The sequence below is a fragment of the Molothrus aeneus genome, chromosome 17, assembly GCF_037042795.1.
Source record: "Molothrus aeneus isolate 106 chromosome 17, BPBGC_Maene_1.0, whole genome shotgun sequence".
Taxonomy (NCBI): domain Eukaryota; kingdom Metazoa; phylum Chordata; class Aves; order Passeriformes; family Icteridae; genus Molothrus; species Molothrus aeneus.
The window spans coordinates 7,297,190-7,313,494 of record NC_089662.1 but is presented as its reverse complement, the minus strand read 5'-3'; the positions used below and the strand labels follow the sequence as shown (position 1 = coordinate 7,313,494).

Here is a 16,305-nt window from a genome sequence, read left to right as displayed (position 1 = left end):
GCACCAGGAGCTTTGCTGGAACTTGTGTCCACGGCCATTTCCAAGGCAGGGCTTGGACTGTCGGAGAATCTGGGAAGCTGTTTAAATGCAGCCAGCCAAAACGCCTGTGCTGGAAATCCTGCGCTGCAGGGCCGGCTGATCAAAGGGAGGATAATCCTGGGTTTAGGAAGGAAGAGGATAGGTCTGAAGTAGCAGTTGGTCCAATTTGGGTCAGGCTGTGAAGGAATCCAGCCCAAAAGGCCACTGGGTGTGCTTGCTGGCTGGAGGGAGAAAACGCAGCCCTGGCATGGGGGGAGCATCCCACTCCACCATCCCACCCCGACCCCCAGCCCTGCTCCCCTGACACGCTGCAGCTGGAGTGGCTCTGCTGTGACGCTGCCAGCACGAGCCAGCACTGCTCTGATCAGCAGTGGTCTCTGCCTCAGGGGGGCTGCAAGGGCTGTGTGGGATCCTTTGCAAGGGTCGCCCTCCCCAGAGAAGCTGTCAGACACTCCTGTGCAGGGTAGAAGGAAGCTGGGTGGGCGCAGAGATGCCACTGCCATAAGAATACCTTGGCCATCCCCACCTGCGTTAGGCACCCCAGGCCAGCAGCCCAGGGCCAGGCAGTGTGTGTACAGCCAAGTCCCCTTGATAGCCGGAGGTGACAGAACAGCAGCGTGGCCTCCCTGGCCAGCAGCTCCTGCAAAACGGCAGCAGCTGGGGACATCAGCCAGGGCCACGTGCTCGCCCATGTGCTCGCTGGCCTGCTGGGGTCACCCTGGGGTGCCCCTTGCTGCAGGCAGAGCCCCGGGAGCCCAGGTGTCCTGTGGCAGAAGTCAAGGTGTCCTGTGTACCTCCAGGGGAGCCCCAGGGCATCCCTAGTGCCATGAGCAGCCATCGCGCTGCTGCTGCTGCCCCTGGGGCTGCGGGATCGGGGCGGGGGTGGCGCAGGGGAATTCCGGAGCCGTCAGCAGCCCCGTGCAGGAGCGCAGACGGAGGCACGGAGGGCTCTGAGGTCGGGGCTGTTCCTGCCACGGCCCCCCTCAGCCACTGCACCGCCCGGCAGTGCCGCAGCCCCAGTGCCCGATGTCCCTGGCTGGGGCTCGCTGTGCTCTGGATGCTGCGGAGGGCACGGGCCGGCCGTGGTCGGGTGGCAGCGTTGGCAGCAGCTGTGGTTAATTAGCCGGTGGGGGGTGGCTGCTGGGGCTACCCCAGCCAGTGCTCGGTGCCCTGCGCCGTGTAAAGCGATTAGGGAGGATTTGGGATAAGGGACATGACGCTTCCCAACCCAATTTAGGGCTAAGTAAAAAGCCATTAGAAGATCAAATTGTGGTTGGTGCTGCTGCCTGAGCCCTGCCTTGGGGGGCTCCGAGGGTGCTGTGACGGTCCTTTGGCGCTGCTGCGTTTGCTCCGGGCTGCCCCAGGCAGACAGGTTGGTGGAAGCCCTGCTGAGAGCGGGGCTGCGCGGTGCCCACGGCGGGGCTGCGGGTTCCTGCCAGCGGTCCCGCTGCCAGCCCTTCCAGCCGCCGCAGCAAATTAAAAGGCCGATTCGTGTTGAGTGATCCCTGGGGAGGGGGGCGGCTGAGCGCCGGGATCGAAGCCTGGCACGGCTCGGCTCGCCTCTGCTCTGCTCACACTGTCTCTCCCGGCTCGGCTGCTGGCCTTGGGGCTGCTAGCCCGGTCCAGCGCTCCGGCCCTGCGCTGCTCTGTCCTGGCTGCTCTGGCGGAGCGGGGCAGGGCAGCCCTGTGGGCGTTGCTGGCACTGTCAGTGTCCCACGTGTCCCCAGGGCCGGGAGGCAGCACCCCATTTGCGGGAGCCAGCCGGGCAGGGCTGGCCGTGGCAGTGGCAGGTGAGGGACGGGGCATTGCTCCTGCCTGCCCTGGCTGCCCCTGACTTCAAACCACGGGTCTGAGGCAGCTACCGGGGAGAGGCTGCACCAGCCCCGCTGCGGCAAAATGGTCTCCGTCAGGAGCAGGAGCAGGAGCGGGAGCGCTTTGTCACCTGGGACCCTGCGCCCTGTGCTTAACTCCTTCCAGCCTGTGGGGCTGCAGCGACGTGGGAGACTGAGAGTCTCCCCGAGCCGTGCTGCATCCTCATGCTCACCAGCCCGGGGCCTCTCCCAGTGCTGCTACTCGCAGCAGCATCACCCAGCGAGCGAGGGGCTCCTGCCCCCGGGCCAGCCCCGGCAGCCTGGGTGGTGTCAGCACGGGCCGTGGCCCCGGCGTGAGCAGCGCTGGGCAGAGCTGGGGGTGGAGGGACTGCGAGCTGTGGGTGCTGTTTGTGGTGCCAGGGGTTGGAGCACCCCAGGGTGCTGCTGGCGCCTGTCGTGTGGAGCCGAGCAGGGCAGTCCCGGGGGTCGGGGTGGGCTGGGGCCGGGGGTCCGGCCGCTCCATCCCCCGGGCGCCGGTGGGCCGGGGCGCGGGTGCCATGTGGGGCCAGCGTCCGGCTGCCTGCGCCGTTACATAAGAGCGGGAGCCGAGGCGGCCGTGGCTCGCCGTTGCCATGGAAACCTGCACGGTGATGTCGTCGGCTGGGTACCAGGCGGTGAGGCGAGGCCCCCGCGGGCTCCGTTCTCCCGGAGGGGTCCCAGAGCCTTGCCACGCTTCGAGCACGTCTCCCTGCCAAGCTGCCCGTGTCCCCCGGTGCCACCCAGCCCCAAGGGGGAGGTGAGCTCGAGCCACCCCTGCTCCTGCACCCTTCTGTCACCTCACTGGGGATGGCCACAGCATCAGCCTGGAGGGTGTCCTGTCAGCATGGTGGATGGTTCACATCAGTGTGGTCCCCAGAGCTGGTGCGGGTGGGCAAGAGCCGTGGCGAGTGGGTGGTTGCCAGCCCACACCACTGCTGTTACCTAATGACAGCAGGGTTCAGTGGGGCTTTAGACCAAACACAGAGTAAGGAGCGAATGAGGTTTGTGATGAGACCCATTGTGGGAGATACAGGGCAGGCACATGGCAATGGGGCAACCTGAGGGGCTGGGTGTGTGTCCAAGGGGACTCTGGAGAGGAGCCTGTGGGCCAGGGTGTCCCAGTGGCACTGCCATGGCCACTCCTGCACAGGACGAGCCTGCAGACTGTGCCTCAGTGTTTGGCTGTGCCCTTAGGGACACTGCTGCCCTGCTGCCCTGTGCTGGGGGAGCCCAGGGATGGTGGGAGCTGGGGGCCAGCACGCAGGTCCGTGTCACCTGTAGCATTTGAGGCTTCACCTCCTGGTCAGCCAGGAGCACCCTGTGTGCCAGGGAATTGCAGATGGTGAATCACTGCTGCACACGGGCTTCCAGGATCCCGAATATGAGTCAACTGGCAGGAGAATGGCGGTCTTCAGAGGACCAGGATGCTCCAAATGGTCGCAGGGTTTGTCTTGTGGCTGCCACCGTGAGTGGGTGACTACACTGCTAGGGCACCATCCCTCTGCCCTGGGGCGCTCATGAGCTCTATGCTGAAGGATGGTGGAGGGGACAGTTCTCTGGAGCTGGTCTGTGACCCTGCCCATGTGGGCAACCTGCCCGGCAGTGCGGTGGCCAATGGCAGTGTGACTGCTCTGGCTGCAGGGCTGTGCTGCTGGGATGGGTGTGTGGCAGGGAGCCTCTCTCCCCCCACTGAGGGCTGGGGACTGGCCTGGCTGCCCAGGTTTCCCTCTGCCATAGGTGCCTCCTCAGGTGCTTCGCCTAGGACTGTGTCCTTTGGCTCCTGGCCCCCATGCCCTGGTCCCTCTCTGCTCTGGACCTTCTCTTGGAGCTGTGCTGCTCCGGCAGCACCATCCTTACTGCTGCTCCATTTCCAGCTTGATTTATTTCTGCTGCTCTGCAGCTCAGCTGTTTTCATCGCTATTAAGCCAACTCCAGGTTTCTTCTGCACTAGGTCATTAATGCAGTGAGTGCCTGTGGTCCCTGTCCTGGTAGTTCTATAGGCCTGGCACTGCTGTGGGTGGCTCCACTGCCCCGGGCATCATCTGCCCTCAATGATGTCACCTCCCACCCTGTGGTGCATGTCTGGGAGGAGGACCAGACACCTGGCCAGCGGCCCCAGTCCCAGGCACTGTGCCGGGACCATCCCCTGTGCGCCAATGCTGAGCAGCCCCGCAGTCCCAGCGCCGAGGGCAGTCCCAACGCCGAGGGCAGTCCCAGCGCCGAGGGCAGTCCCAGCGCGCTCGCCCGCAGGTGCCGTGAGTTATTGCAGCCCGTGCCGTGAGTTATTGCAGCCGTGCCTCCCGCCGGCGGCTCCCCCGATGCACTCTGCTCGCCTCTCTGCGTGGATGCGCTCCGCCGGCTCTGCGTGTCAGCACGGCCGGGCGGGGCAGCGGAGCCTCCTGGGGATGGCAGCCCCTGTGTGTGCTGTGCTGTGGGAGGTGATGCTGGGGGCTGGCATGCCGGCCTGGCACTGCCTCTGCTGGGTCTGAGTGTGAGCATGGTGCCCACAGCCCTGGCAGCTCCGCTGGCGGCCCCAGGCAGCTGTGACCCCTCACAGCAGTGACCCTGTGGGGTGGATGTTCTGCAGGTGTGGGTGGGGCAGGGGCTGCCTGACTGACTCAGTGGTGTCTCTGCAGGCGATGGCAATCCCAAGGAGAGCAGCCCCTTCATTAACAGCACGGACCTGGAGAAGGGCAAGGAGTACGATGGCAAGAACATGGCCCTCTTCGAGGTAGGGCACGGGGAGGGAGCTGAGCTAAGCAGCTGTCCCACAGCACCCAGCCTGCACCCTGGGCACTGGGACATGCCAGAGCCCCAGGCCAGGGTTGCTGCACTGCCAAAGCCATTCCTGGAGGGGCACGCAGTGGGGCACCATCTGGTGAGGTCTCCTGGGGGTGGCTGGGGTCCCAGGGGACTGTCCTCACAACTCGGGATCTGCTCTCCACAGGAGGAGATGGACACCAGCCCTATGGTCTCGTCCCTGCTGAGTGGACTGGCCAATTACACCAACCTGCCACAGGGCAGCCGGGAGCACGAGGAGGCTGAGAACAATGATGGAGGCAAGAAGAAGCCAGTGCAGGTGAGGACTTAGGGGGGAGGTAACCTTCCCTCCCTCTGCAGCCCTTGCCTGTGTAGTGCCAGGCCACAGACTGCCCTGGGAACAGGAGACCCCTTGGCCTCAACCAGGGGTGGTTTTACCCTGGGTTCCTGGCTGCTTTGTGGGAAGAGTGGGATCTCTTGCTCCTCTGCCAGCCAGGCCCCTGAGCCCTGGTAACTGCTGTTCCCTCAACAGGCCCCACGGATGGGCACCTTCATGGGTGTCTACCTGCCCTGCCTTCAGAACATCTTTGGAGTCATCCTCTTCCTGCGTCTCACCTGGGTGGTGGGGATCGCTGGCATCATGGAGTCATTCTGCATGGTCTTCCTCTGCTGCTCCTGTGTGAGTTTTGGAGCCATATAAGCCTTCACTAGCCTTGCCCATGGCCTGGGGTCACCAGTGTGGCTGGCTGGACCATGGAGAGGTGCACTGGCTGCCAGCCCACCATGCCCTGCCCCAGCTCTGCTCCTGCCCCAGCTTCTGCCCCAGCTTCTGCCCCTGCCCTAGCTCCTGCCCCACTTAGAACAAGGAGAAGTCTTCAGCTTCCCAGAGGAATCAGCAGTGGAATGGTGCTTAAACGGTGACCCAGATCATAGCTGCTATGTGGGGGGATGTGCTGGGGGTCCCCTGCTCTGGTACCATGCAGAGAGCCACCTCGCCAGGACAGTCACCCCAGGGCAGAGGCTGGGAGGGCTGGCCTTGTCCAGTGTCCTGAGCCACCCCAGTGCTGCAAGCCCCTCCAAGGGCTCAGCTGTGTCAGCTGTGCTGCCAGCCAACATTCTGCCTGCCCATCCACACACACATCTATCCATTCATCCTCCTTGGGCATCCCTGCCCCGTGGCACATCTCAGCGTGGCCCCAAGAGGCCCCATGTCCTAGCGTGGCCCCAGCTCTCCCTTCTCTCCCCTGTCCCTCTGCTCCTGAACACGCTGTGTTTCTTCTCGCAGACAATGCTGACGGCCATTTCCATGAGCGCGATCGCCACCAACGGTGTGGTGCCAGGTACAGCCAAGCCCGGTGTGCGGGCAGCTGGGCGGGGTGCGGGCAGCAGGGTGGGGTGCCTGCCGGGGCTTTTCCCAGAGAGCATCCTCCGGGGCTGCCAGCCGCTCCCCAGCCTTCTGCCACCAGCCCGCGCGGGATCCCCAGGGCCCGGGGGAGCGCAGAGCTGGAGCCGCCACCCGTCCCCAAAGCCGCGAGGTGCAGATGGCAGCGAGAGCCGCCAGCCGCGGCTCCTCCCTCCGCCAGACTGGCGAGGCCGCGGGGAGCCGGGAGACACACGGCAGGAGGATGGGAGCAGGGCGTGCTGAGAGCCAGGGCTGGGAGATGGGATGGGATGGGATGGGATGGGATGGGATGGGATGGGATCTCCCACCGCCGGGACGCTGCTGTGTGTGGGCTCTGCCCCGCAGGAGGCACCGTGGGCTGTGTCCGGTGGGTGCCCCGGCTGCCTCCCCCAGAACATGCCAGCCCTGCAGAGCCCTGGGGAGCCGTGAGCTGCGCCAGGCTGGGCACAGCGCTGACAGCCCAGCGCGGGGTGTAATTAAAGCTATTTATCATCCTGCTGCCGCAGCGGGACCATCGATCCTGGCAGCCCGGCTCTGAGGGCTCCTCTGGGAGGATGGAGCAGGGTATGGTCCAGGTCCCTGGGGCTCCAGCTCGTGTCTGGTGTCCAGGGAACACCTGTGCCACTGGCTATTGCACCTGGCTGCTGGGGAATGACTCTGCCCGTGTGGTCACTCCTGCTGCTCTGCATCTTGCTCAGTGCTGGAGCAGGGCCTGTGGCTATCCTGGCTCCAGTCTGCCCTCTGGGATACCTGGCAGGGCTGAGGGTGTCACTGGGGTCTGGCTGGGACCCACTTTTGCTCTCTCTGACAGCGGGTGGCTCCTACTACATGATCTCACGCTCGCTGGGACCCGAGTTTGGTGGGGCTGTGGGGCTCTGCTTCTACCTGGGCACCACCTTTGCCGGTGCCATGTACATCCTGGGCACCATCGAAATCCTGCTGGTAGGTACCTGGTCCTTGCCTTGTGCAGTGCCATGGGCTCAGCTCCTGGCAGGGCAGGGGGCCTGAAGGACCTTTCTCCTGGGGCCCCTCTGCAGGCTGTTAGCCAGGTGGTGATGCCATGACTCTTTCCCAGGCCTACATCTTCCCGGCCATGGCCATCTTCAAGGCAGAGGATGCCAGCGGGGAGGCAGCTGCAATGCTCAACAACATGCGTGTGTATGGCACCTGTGTGCTGACCTGCATGGCCACCGTGGTGTTCGTGGGTGTCAAGTATGTCAACAAATTTGCCCTGGTCTTCCTGGGCTGTGTCATCCTCTCCATCCTTGCCATCTATGCTGGAGTCATCAAATCTGCCTTTGACCCACCAAGCTTCCCGTGAGTACAGGGCCCTGCAGGGATGCAGCAGGGCTGGGGCATGCAAATGCTGAGTGCTGAGTGCCCGTGTGCCCCCAGGATCTGCCTCCTGGGCAACAGGACCCTCTCACGCCACGGCTTCGACCTCTGCACCAAGATGGTGGTGGAGGGGAATGAGACAGTTGGCTCCAAGCTCTGGGAGCTTTTCTGCACCTCCCGTTTCCTCAATGCGACCTGTGATGAGTACTTCACCATGAACAATGTCACTGAGATCGAGGGCATCCCTGGTGCTGCCAGCGGCCTCATCCAAGGTGAGCACATGCCAACAGAGGCATGGGAACGTGGGCATGGGCATGAAGGCATGGGAATGGCAGCATGGAGAAGGAAGGGAGCTGTGGTGAGGCAGTGGCTGTGCCTGCTGGGCCGCTCTGACAACAGGGCTGGTGGAGGTGTGCTGTGGGAGACCATCCTGAGCATGGCTTCTCAGCCATTCCAGGTGTTGTGGGGGCAAACAGTGCTGGGTCCAGGTGAGAGAGCATGTGGGAGATCCCTGCTGGCGGCTGCTCTGCTCCTGAGGCACAGGGAGCTGTGCTCATGCTGTGCTGGGCAGTGGGACACTCCTGCACTGGGTGACAGAGCAGGGCACTGCAGCCACCTGCATGCAGTCTGTGTCAGCCAGTGGGGTGGCTCAGAATGAGGCCCAAAGGGCTGGGGAGGAATAAATTCTCCCTCTGCTTCCTCTTGGCCTTTGGAAAGGCTGGTATTGATTTGAGGTTTTGAGAGAAGTGATCACCCCTTGGGGCCACTTAGCTACTGTGGCTACAGCCCTGCTGGGAGAGTGGCCAGGACCACAGAAAGATGTGTGAATTTGCTGGGAGCAGCACTTATGACCTGTTTTTCTGGAGATGCTGGTGTATCTGCTAGGTGCTCACGCTCAGCAGTGGGTGGCAGAGGCTGATGCTCTGTGCCACATTCAGAGGGTGTCTGCAGACCCCCATGCTGGAGTGGTTGTTGGGACTCAGGAAAGCAGCAGAGCCACAAGCAGGATCAGTCATTCCTGATGGCTGCAGGGCTGCCCCAGCCATCCTGCCCTGGTGTCTGCGTGGACACGGGCACGGGAGGTCAGACTTAGCTGAGCACGTGGTGCTCAGGGCTGCAGCTGTGATGGTGATTAGTGGAGTGCAGTCACAGGGTGTTTGGGAGCCTCCCAGTGATGTTGCACTCTGAGGTCCTTTGGGTCAGATCAGGAGTTCCTGGCTGCTGGGTGGAACCTGCTCCTGTTGGCAGTGGTGCTGCTGGGGAGGGGGTGCAGACCCCCACTGCCCCGGTCTCTCTCAGGGCAGCAAACCCTCCTGCACTGGGGGCAGTGGGACAGAGCCAGGACCCCACTCTGGGGTGGCTGGTGACAAAGGTGACCGGCCCAGCAGCATCTTAAGACGGGTGGCACAGTTTGACCCTGGCAGAGGTGACTGGGGCTTGCTGTGCCCTAGGTGAGGGGTGGGGAGATACACAACGTTTCAGGGAGGATGAGACAGGTGACGCCAATAGGGACTGCCAGCCCCATCTGTCACCTGTGAGCAGCCATGAAGGGGGCTCAGTGCTGGGGGCTGAGAGCTGGCTGCTCCTCTCTGCCCCCCCAGCAGTGACATGCCAAGGGCAGTTGCCTCTGCCCACCCTGCCCGGTGCTGGCTGCTCTCCACTGCTCCAGTTTCTCCCCATGATCTGCAGCCAAAGCAGCACACGGAGGGACACTAAGCCTGTTACATCAGCCCCGCACTCATAATCCCATCAAAAACATTATCAAGTTACTTTGACACGATCCACTTCCCTTAAACCTGTGTTGATCAGCATTAATTATATTACCCTCTTAATTATTTGCTACTGCAATCCCATGTCAGCTGCTCCAGTATCTTGTGGGGACGCTGCCAACAGCATTATGAACCTGCTCTGGTTGCCCACCTGTGCTGCCATCCTCACCCCCTGCATGCCTGTGGCCCCGTGAGTGCTGAGCTGGCTGCTCAGTGGGGCCGGGGAAGGGCTGGGAGAACCACACACCCCCCAGTTCCATTCCTGCGGGGTGGGGATGCTGTGCTGGGTGTGGGGGCTTGTGGGCACCTCCTGCCAGAGGCACTGCCCGGCCTCCTCCCTCCTCACAGAGAACCTCTGGAGCTCATACCTGACCAAGGGCGTGATCGTGGAGAAGCGGGGGCTGCCCTCGGTGAGCTCCCCCGACACCCCAGTGGACATGGACCAGCCCTACGTCTTCAGCGACATGACGTCCTACTTCACCCTGCTCGTCGGCATCTACTTCCCCTCGGTGACAGGTGGGAGCCGCCGCGGGCTCCGCTCCGTGCCGCGGGCACAGCACGTGTGGCCGGGCGCGCTCCCCCACGTGTGCCACCCCCGCACCCGGGGGTGCGTGCGGCGGTGACAGCGGCGGTGACAGCGGCGGCGCGGGGGCGGCCGGTCGCCATCGCCTCCCCCGCAGCCGCCCGCGCTCCAGATCTGACGGTGCCGCCCGGTGCGCGCTGACGTCCCGCCGCTCCGGTATTTTTAGCTCTCCGGGGGCAGAGGAGCCCCCCCGGCCCGGCCCCGCTGCGGAACCGAGCGGGCGCAGCCTCGGGGGCTCCCCTGCAGCTCCGCGGGGCCAAGGCGGGAGGGAGTCCCCGGCTTGCCCCGGGCATGGCGAGCGCTGGAGGGTCCGGGGCTGCGGGGTCCCCGGCAGCCGCTCGGCCTCCGGTGCCGGCCCTCCCGCCGCCGTTCACCAGCCGGTCCCCCGGTGCCGCGGCTCTGGGCTCCTGCCCCGGCTGCACGGGTCATCCCCCGGGCTGGGTTGATCCCGCCTGTGCAGCCGTGTCCCTGCGTGACCTCCTGCCCTCCCCGAGCAACGTCGGGGCTGGACCCTGTCCCTGCCCCTGCGGCAGCCACCGTCCCTGCTTGAGCTAATTAAGGGCTAATGAGACAAGGCACTTGAGAGCTTTTGAGCCTAATCCTTGAGTGGCCTCAGACTGCGGTTTGGGGTAGGGGGGGAAGTGTTGGAGGGGGGTGAGAAGAGCAGGCTGGGTACCCCAAGCCGCAGCAGTGCCTTCTCCCCTGTCCATCATGGCTGCTTCCCATGCTGGCCCACACCGAACCGTGCCCTGCTGTGCCCAGGGCTCACACGGTGCCTGGCATGAGGGACGGGTATGGGCTGTAGCTCTGCTCCCCCTGACACCATCCCCTCTTTCCCCAGGCATCATGGCTGGCTCCAACCGCTCTGGAGACCTGCGGGATGCCCAGAAGTCCATCCCCACGGGCACCATCCTGGCCATTGCCACCACCTCTGCAGTCTGTATCTTTCAGGGCTTGCCTGAGCCTGGGCTGTGGGGCTGGGGGTGGGTGGGCTCTGCAGGGCAGATCAGCTCGGGTGCTTCACTGGCCCTGTCCCAGCACCCACTGGCTGGGCAGGCAGGACTCTGCATCCTCCTGGCTCTCCTTGACTACCTGGCAGATATCAGCTCTGTTGTCCTCTTTGGAGCATGCATCGAGGGGGTCGTCCTGCGTGACAAGTGAGTGTCCCAAGGCCATGGAGGGCATGGAGAGAGTCTGGCAGCCCCCTGGAACAGGCTGGGGCAGGGGCAGCCCCAGGGGCAGGAAGAGGTGTGGGGAAGACTGCAACCATGACACACTGGGCAGACATGGGAGCATTGGGGGGCTCGTGGGTGTAACCAGGCAGGGGGGCTGGAGCTTGTAACCAGCACTGGGGGCTTGTGTGCATCCCAACCATCCATGTTTGCTGCATTCCTCCCCCTCCAGGGCTGCAGGCAGCCACTTGTTTGTCAACAGGCAGGGCTGCCTGTGCTCCTGCTTATCTGGGGCAGCCCTGCTCACCGCACGTGGCAGGTGACACTTCTGGGTCGCCAGCACCTACACAAACAGGATCCAACTGCATGCATCATCATTGCCCCCCCGGCACAGAGATGAGCAGTCCTGTCCCACACCTGCCCTTGTCCTTTGCCTTGATAATGGGTACAGGGATGAGGACAGACCCCTGGCAACCTCTGAGCCTGCTCCACTGCTCACCCTTGAGTCAACACCCCAGCTGTGTCACATCCCCCCAGAGTGGTGCTGTTGGGGGAGGCTGGGTTGTGCCACTGTGGTGCTGGTGCTCGGTCATGGAATGGAGCTGCAGGTGATGCTGATGCCCCGCAGGTTTGGTGAGGCTGTCAACGGGAACCTGGTGGTTGGCACCCTGGCGTGGCCGTCCCCGTGGGTCATTGTCATTGGCTCGTTCTTCTCCACCTGCGGGGCTGGGTTGCAGAGTCTCACCGGAGCTCCCCGCCTCCTGCAAGCCATCTCCAGGGATGGGATCGTTCCCTTCCTCAGGGTAGGTGACGCCCAAGTCCGGTGTTTCCCCACCCTGAGCGCCCACTGTGGCTGCAGAGAGAGGCCCTGGGACCCCACCCTGCCTCCTCCCGGCGCCGTCGCTGCCGGAGCAGCCCCACATCCCTGCCCTCATCCCGCCGGCACCGGCACCGGCACGGCGGTGGGCGGCCGTGGTGGTCTGGCTGCGGTATCGGTGGGAGGAGAGTGTCGGGAAAGGTCAGAATTCCCTCCCCCCCGCCGCCGTGCCGCTTCATATTTTATCTGCTCTCTGAAGACGCGTTCCCACAACCTCATCTCTCCAAATCCAACCCGACAGCTCCCCCCAGGGAAGAGCGGGCTAATTTTATCCTCCCTCCTTCTCCTTGCCAGCCCCAGCCCGAGCTCTCGCTCGCACCGCCCGCACCCTTTAATGCGTCCGGACACGCGCCCCCGGGCCCCTCCCCGCTCCCCCCGCAGCCGCAGGAGGGGCCACTGTCCCCCGGCTGTGTGTCCGTCCCAAGCACGGGGTGCCCGGCTCCGTGCTGCTGTGGCCAGGCTGTGAGCAGGGGCTCGTCCCTGGTGGGGTACAGGGGCTGCTGTACTGGGTGTGGGGAGAGCCACGGGATCTGCCGGGAACGGGACTGTTCTGTCAGCAGGAGCCAGCGCTGGGAATGCTTTCCTGGCAGACTCCAATGGGACATGTGCCAGCTCACGGCACCCAGTGTTCCCAGTCCCTGCTCCTGCCAGGGCTGGGTGTATAGGAGGGTCCAGTCTCATCGGACTGCACTGAGTGCCCTTGCCCAGGGCTACAGGGCACCGCAGAGCCTGACACGCCCCTCTCCCCCCATTTCCAGGTCTTTGGCCATGGCAAAGCCAACGGGGAGCCGACGTGGGCCCTGCTGCTCACAGCCTGCATCTGCGAAATCGGGATCCTGATCGCCTCCCTGGACGAGGTGGCTCCCATCCTCTCCATGTAGGCAGCGTGCTGTCGACCCGCCCCTTCACAACAGCGGGTGGCATGTGTGGGTCTCTGCTCCTCGGGGGGAGGGGGGAACGGACCTGCTGCCCTGGCCCCTGCCTGGGAAGAGGCGGGCCCTGCAGGAACTCTGGGCTCACATCTTGGCCAGCATTGAGGCTCGGTTTGTCCATGGCACTGCTTCTCTGTCCATCAGCAGGGCGTGCTCTGGCATTGGCCACCCCGGGGCCAGGAGGTGTGGAGGCTTCAGTCGCTCACACTGCACCCACTAAGCCCCCTGCTCTCTCCCGCAGGTTCTTCCTCATGTGCTACATGTTTGTGAACCTGGCGTGTGCGGTGCAGACGCTGCTGCGGACGCCCAACTGGCGGCCCCGCTTCCGCTACTACCACTGGTGAGCCGGGCGGGATGGGGCAGCACAGGGACACCCAGGACACCCCAGCGGGGAGCTCAGGGCAGGCTGACAGCTCTGTGCCCTCTGCAGGACCCTGTCCTTCCTGGGCATGAGCCTCTGCCTGGCGCTGATGTTCATCTGCTCCTGGTACTACGCGCTGGTGGCCATGCTGATCGCCGGCCTCATCTACAAATACATCGAGTACCGCGGGTAAGGGAGGCCACGGCGTGCAGCTCCTGTCCAGCTCCCCGTGGCCATGTGGCCTCTCATGTGGCTGCTGGGCTCCCCTGGGCTGCTTGTCCCACTTGGATGCTCCAGGGTGCCAGCGTGGTGCCTGTGGCCAGAGCCATGGGCATCCCTTATGTGCTGCTGGTTCCTGCAGGGCAGAGAAGGAGTGGGGTGATGGGATCCGGGGCTTGTCCCTGAGTGCAGCCCGCTATGCCCTGCTGCGGCTGGAGGAAGGGCCCCCACACACCAAAAACTGGAGGTGAGGCTGCGCAGGGAGATGGGGATCTCAGGGTTCCAGGGCAGGGACAAGCTGGGTGCAGGCACTGACTGCAGGACCTTCCTTCCAGGCCGCAGCTGCTGGTCCTGGTCCGTGGGGATCAGGAGCAGAACGTGGTGCACCCGCAGCTCCTGTCCTTCACCTCGCAGCTCAAGGCTGGGAAGGGCCTCACTATCGTGGCCTCGGTGTTAGAAGGGACCTTCCTGGACAACCATCCTCAGGCACAAAGGGCAGAGGAGGTGAGAGCTGCCTGCACTAGGACAGGCTGTGCCAGCATTAGGTCCCCAGGTGCCCAGGGTTGTCTCTGCCCCATGGCCAGGACTGGTGGCCCCGGGATGGCCTGGAGAGCTCTCAGTGGCATCAGGCAGAGCCTGAGGACTCCATGCTTCACTGGTGCTCACAGTACCACAGGGACCTCTGGACTCCTCTTCCCCTCCAAGATGCCAGAGATGCTGGCACCAGCCAAGCACTGGTCCCAGTCTTGGCCAGCTGCTGCAGGACTTGGCACAGCTGCTGTGCTCCTGGGCTGAGCAGACTCCTCAGCCTCAACCCTTGCCACAGTCTCTGTGGCCCTGGTGCCAGGCAAGGTGGGAGATGAGCCTTTCCCCGCCAGAGTGAGAGCACTCCCCACCCCCTGCACCCGCGGGGCGGCACATTAATGAGATTAAGCCCTTGGAAGCAAACACTTTCTCTCCCATGCAGACATGTTATAATTTCTCCGAGTAAATAACTCTAATTGCTGCTCTGCCACCTGTCAGAGCCCTGGCACAAGGACACCCTCCACTCTGCACGGTGCAGAGCTGCGTGCCAGCTCTCTGCTCTGCTGGGTATCACCCCCCTGGCTCGGAGCCACTGGCCTGCCATGGGGCACAGAGACCCAGGCACCCTGTGAGGATCTGCACCCCACAGCCTGCGCCCTGCACCTCACAGCCCTGTACCCCATACTCTGCACCCCCCATTCTATACCTGTACCCTACATCCTGCACCCTCTACCTCATCTGGCCTGGGTTGGGCCACTGCTGGGCCTGGCAGCTGCTGTGCCCATGATCCATGCCTATCCCTGAGACCCTGGGATCTCTGACTTCCTTCTCCCTTGCAGTCCATCCGGCGCCTGATGGAAGCAGAGAAGGTGAAGGGCTTTTGTCAGGTGGTGATCTCCTCTAACCTGCGGGATGGCATGTCCCACCTCATCCAGTCCAGCGGGCTGGGGGGGCTGCAGCACAACACAGTGCTGGTGGGCTGGCCCCGCAGCTGGCGCCAGAAGGAGGATCACCAGACCTGGAGGAACTTCATTGGTAGGCACCGTGGAGGGTGGGCACTGCCGGACCTGGGGGGCTGCAAGCTGCCCTGGCTGACGTGGCCCTTCCCCTCCCAGAGCTGGTGCGAGAGACCACAGCTGGGCATCTGGCCTTGCTGGTGGCCAAGAATGTTGCCATGTTTCCGGGCAACCAGGAGCGGTTCTCGGAGGGCCACATTGACGTCTGGTGGATTGTCCACGATGGGGGGATGCTGATGCTGCTGCCCTTCCTCCTGCGGCAGCACAAGGTAGACTGGGCCCCGCAGTGCTGGGCCCTGCAGTGTGGGGCTGGGGCTGGGGCTGGGGCTGTCCCTGTCGAGCCGTGCCCAAGCCTCCCCCATCTCTTGCAGGTGTGGCGTAAGTGCAAGATGCGCATCTTCACGGTGGCACAGATGGATGACAACAGCATCCAGATGAAGAAGGACCTGACCACGTTCCTGTACCACCTGCGCATCACCGCAGAGGTGGAGGTGGTGGAGATGGTGAGTGCTGGGACGGGGCACGTGCTGCAGTCAGGGATGCTGTGCATGGGAGCCAGACAGAGCCTGACATGAGGCACATGGCACCATGGGGGGACACAGCACCACGGGGACATGCTGGGCCTTGCTGGGAGCAGGTAGTACAGCTAACCCTGCCCCAAATTTCTTCTGTTCTCCCCACAGCATGAGAGTGACATCTCTGCCTACACCTATGAGAAGACACTGGTGATGGAGCAGCGTTCCCAGATCCTCAAACAAATGCACCTCACCAAGAATGAGCGGGAGCGGGAGGTGAGGCTGCAGGACAGGCTGGGTGGGCTCTCACCCCTGTGGTGGCTCTGATGTGAACCTAGCTGCCCTGCAGCTCTGTGTGCTCATCCTGGTGGGCTTCAGGCTAGGCTCTGCCCAGCCAATCCTCTTGTGCCCAACTCCCTTGGCTGATCCCTCCCACACAGATCCAGAGCATCACGGATGAGTCCCGTGGCTCCATCCGGCGCAAGAACCCAGCCAACACCCGCCTGCGCCTGAACGTCCCCGAGGAGCAGGCTGCTGATGGCGAGGAGAAGCCAGAGGAGGAGGTGAGGGGCTGTACCAAGGCACGGTCAGGCAGGTAGCTAGCCCCAGGCCCCAGGCCCTGCCCACCATTCCCCTCTTCCCTCTGCAGGTCCAACTAATCCACGACAAGAATGCCACCACCTTCTCCAGCAGCTCTCAGTCTCCTGGTGATGAGGTGGAGGCAGCCCCTGAGAAGGTGCATCTTACCTGGACCAAGGAGAAGTCCGTTGCTGAGAAGAACAAGAGCAAGAGCCCTGTCAGCCCTGAGGGCATCAAAGACTTCTTCAGCATGAAGCCGTACGGCCCCCCATGCTGCCACCTTGTCCCACCCATGCCCTGTGATCCTGGCTGTCCCTGCCTGCCCCAGCCAGGAGGTGCAGGCAGGGCCTCGGCAGCACCAGCTTGATCCT

At 63.8% G+C, this 16,305-nt stretch overlaps 1 protein-coding gene across 3 annotated transcripts in view; it reads left to right on the top strand.

The window, feature by feature from the left end:
- The window catches only part of SLC12A5 (solute carrier family 12 member 5), a 28,046-nt gene that overhangs the window by 8,798 nt on the left and 2,943 nt on the right, over positions 1–16,305 (top strand). For all 3 annotated transcript variants that reach the window (XM_066561819.1, XM_066561818.1, XM_066561817.1), the window contains exons 2-23: positions 4,526–4,620; positions 4,837–4,968; positions 5,182–5,328; positions 5,935–5,989; positions 6,863–6,993; positions 7,127–7,368; positions 7,447–7,658; positions 9,504–9,671; positions 10,580–10,678; positions 10,838–10,895; positions 11,539–11,713; positions 12,546–12,664; positions 12,961–13,059; positions 13,150–13,269; positions 13,442–13,546; positions 13,635–13,803; positions 14,664–14,859; positions 14,940–15,109; positions 15,212–15,343; positions 15,524–15,631; positions 15,796–15,918; positions 16,005–16,192. In XM_066561819.1, the coding sequence (XP_066417916.1) occupies positions 4,526–4,620; positions 4,837–4,968; positions 5,182–5,328; positions 5,935–5,989; positions 6,863–6,993; positions 7,127–7,368; positions 7,447–7,658; positions 9,504–9,671; positions 10,580–10,678; positions 10,838–10,895; positions 11,539–11,713; positions 12,546–12,664; positions 12,961–13,059; positions 13,150–13,269; positions 13,442–13,546; positions 13,635–13,803; positions 14,664–14,859; positions 14,940–15,109; positions 15,212–15,343; positions 15,524–15,631; positions 15,796–15,918; positions 16,005–16,192 (3,043 nt within the window). The remainder of the gene's footprint in view (positions 1–4,525; positions 4,621–4,836; positions 4,969–5,181; positions 5,329–5,934; positions 5,990–6,862; positions 6,994–7,126; positions 7,369–7,446; positions 7,659–9,503; positions 9,672–10,579; positions 10,679–10,837; positions 10,896–11,538; positions 11,714–12,545; positions 12,665–12,960; positions 13,060–13,149; positions 13,270–13,441; positions 13,547–13,634; positions 13,804–14,663; positions 14,860–14,939; positions 15,110–15,211; positions 15,344–15,523; positions 15,632–15,795; positions 15,919–16,004; positions 16,193–16,305) is intronic.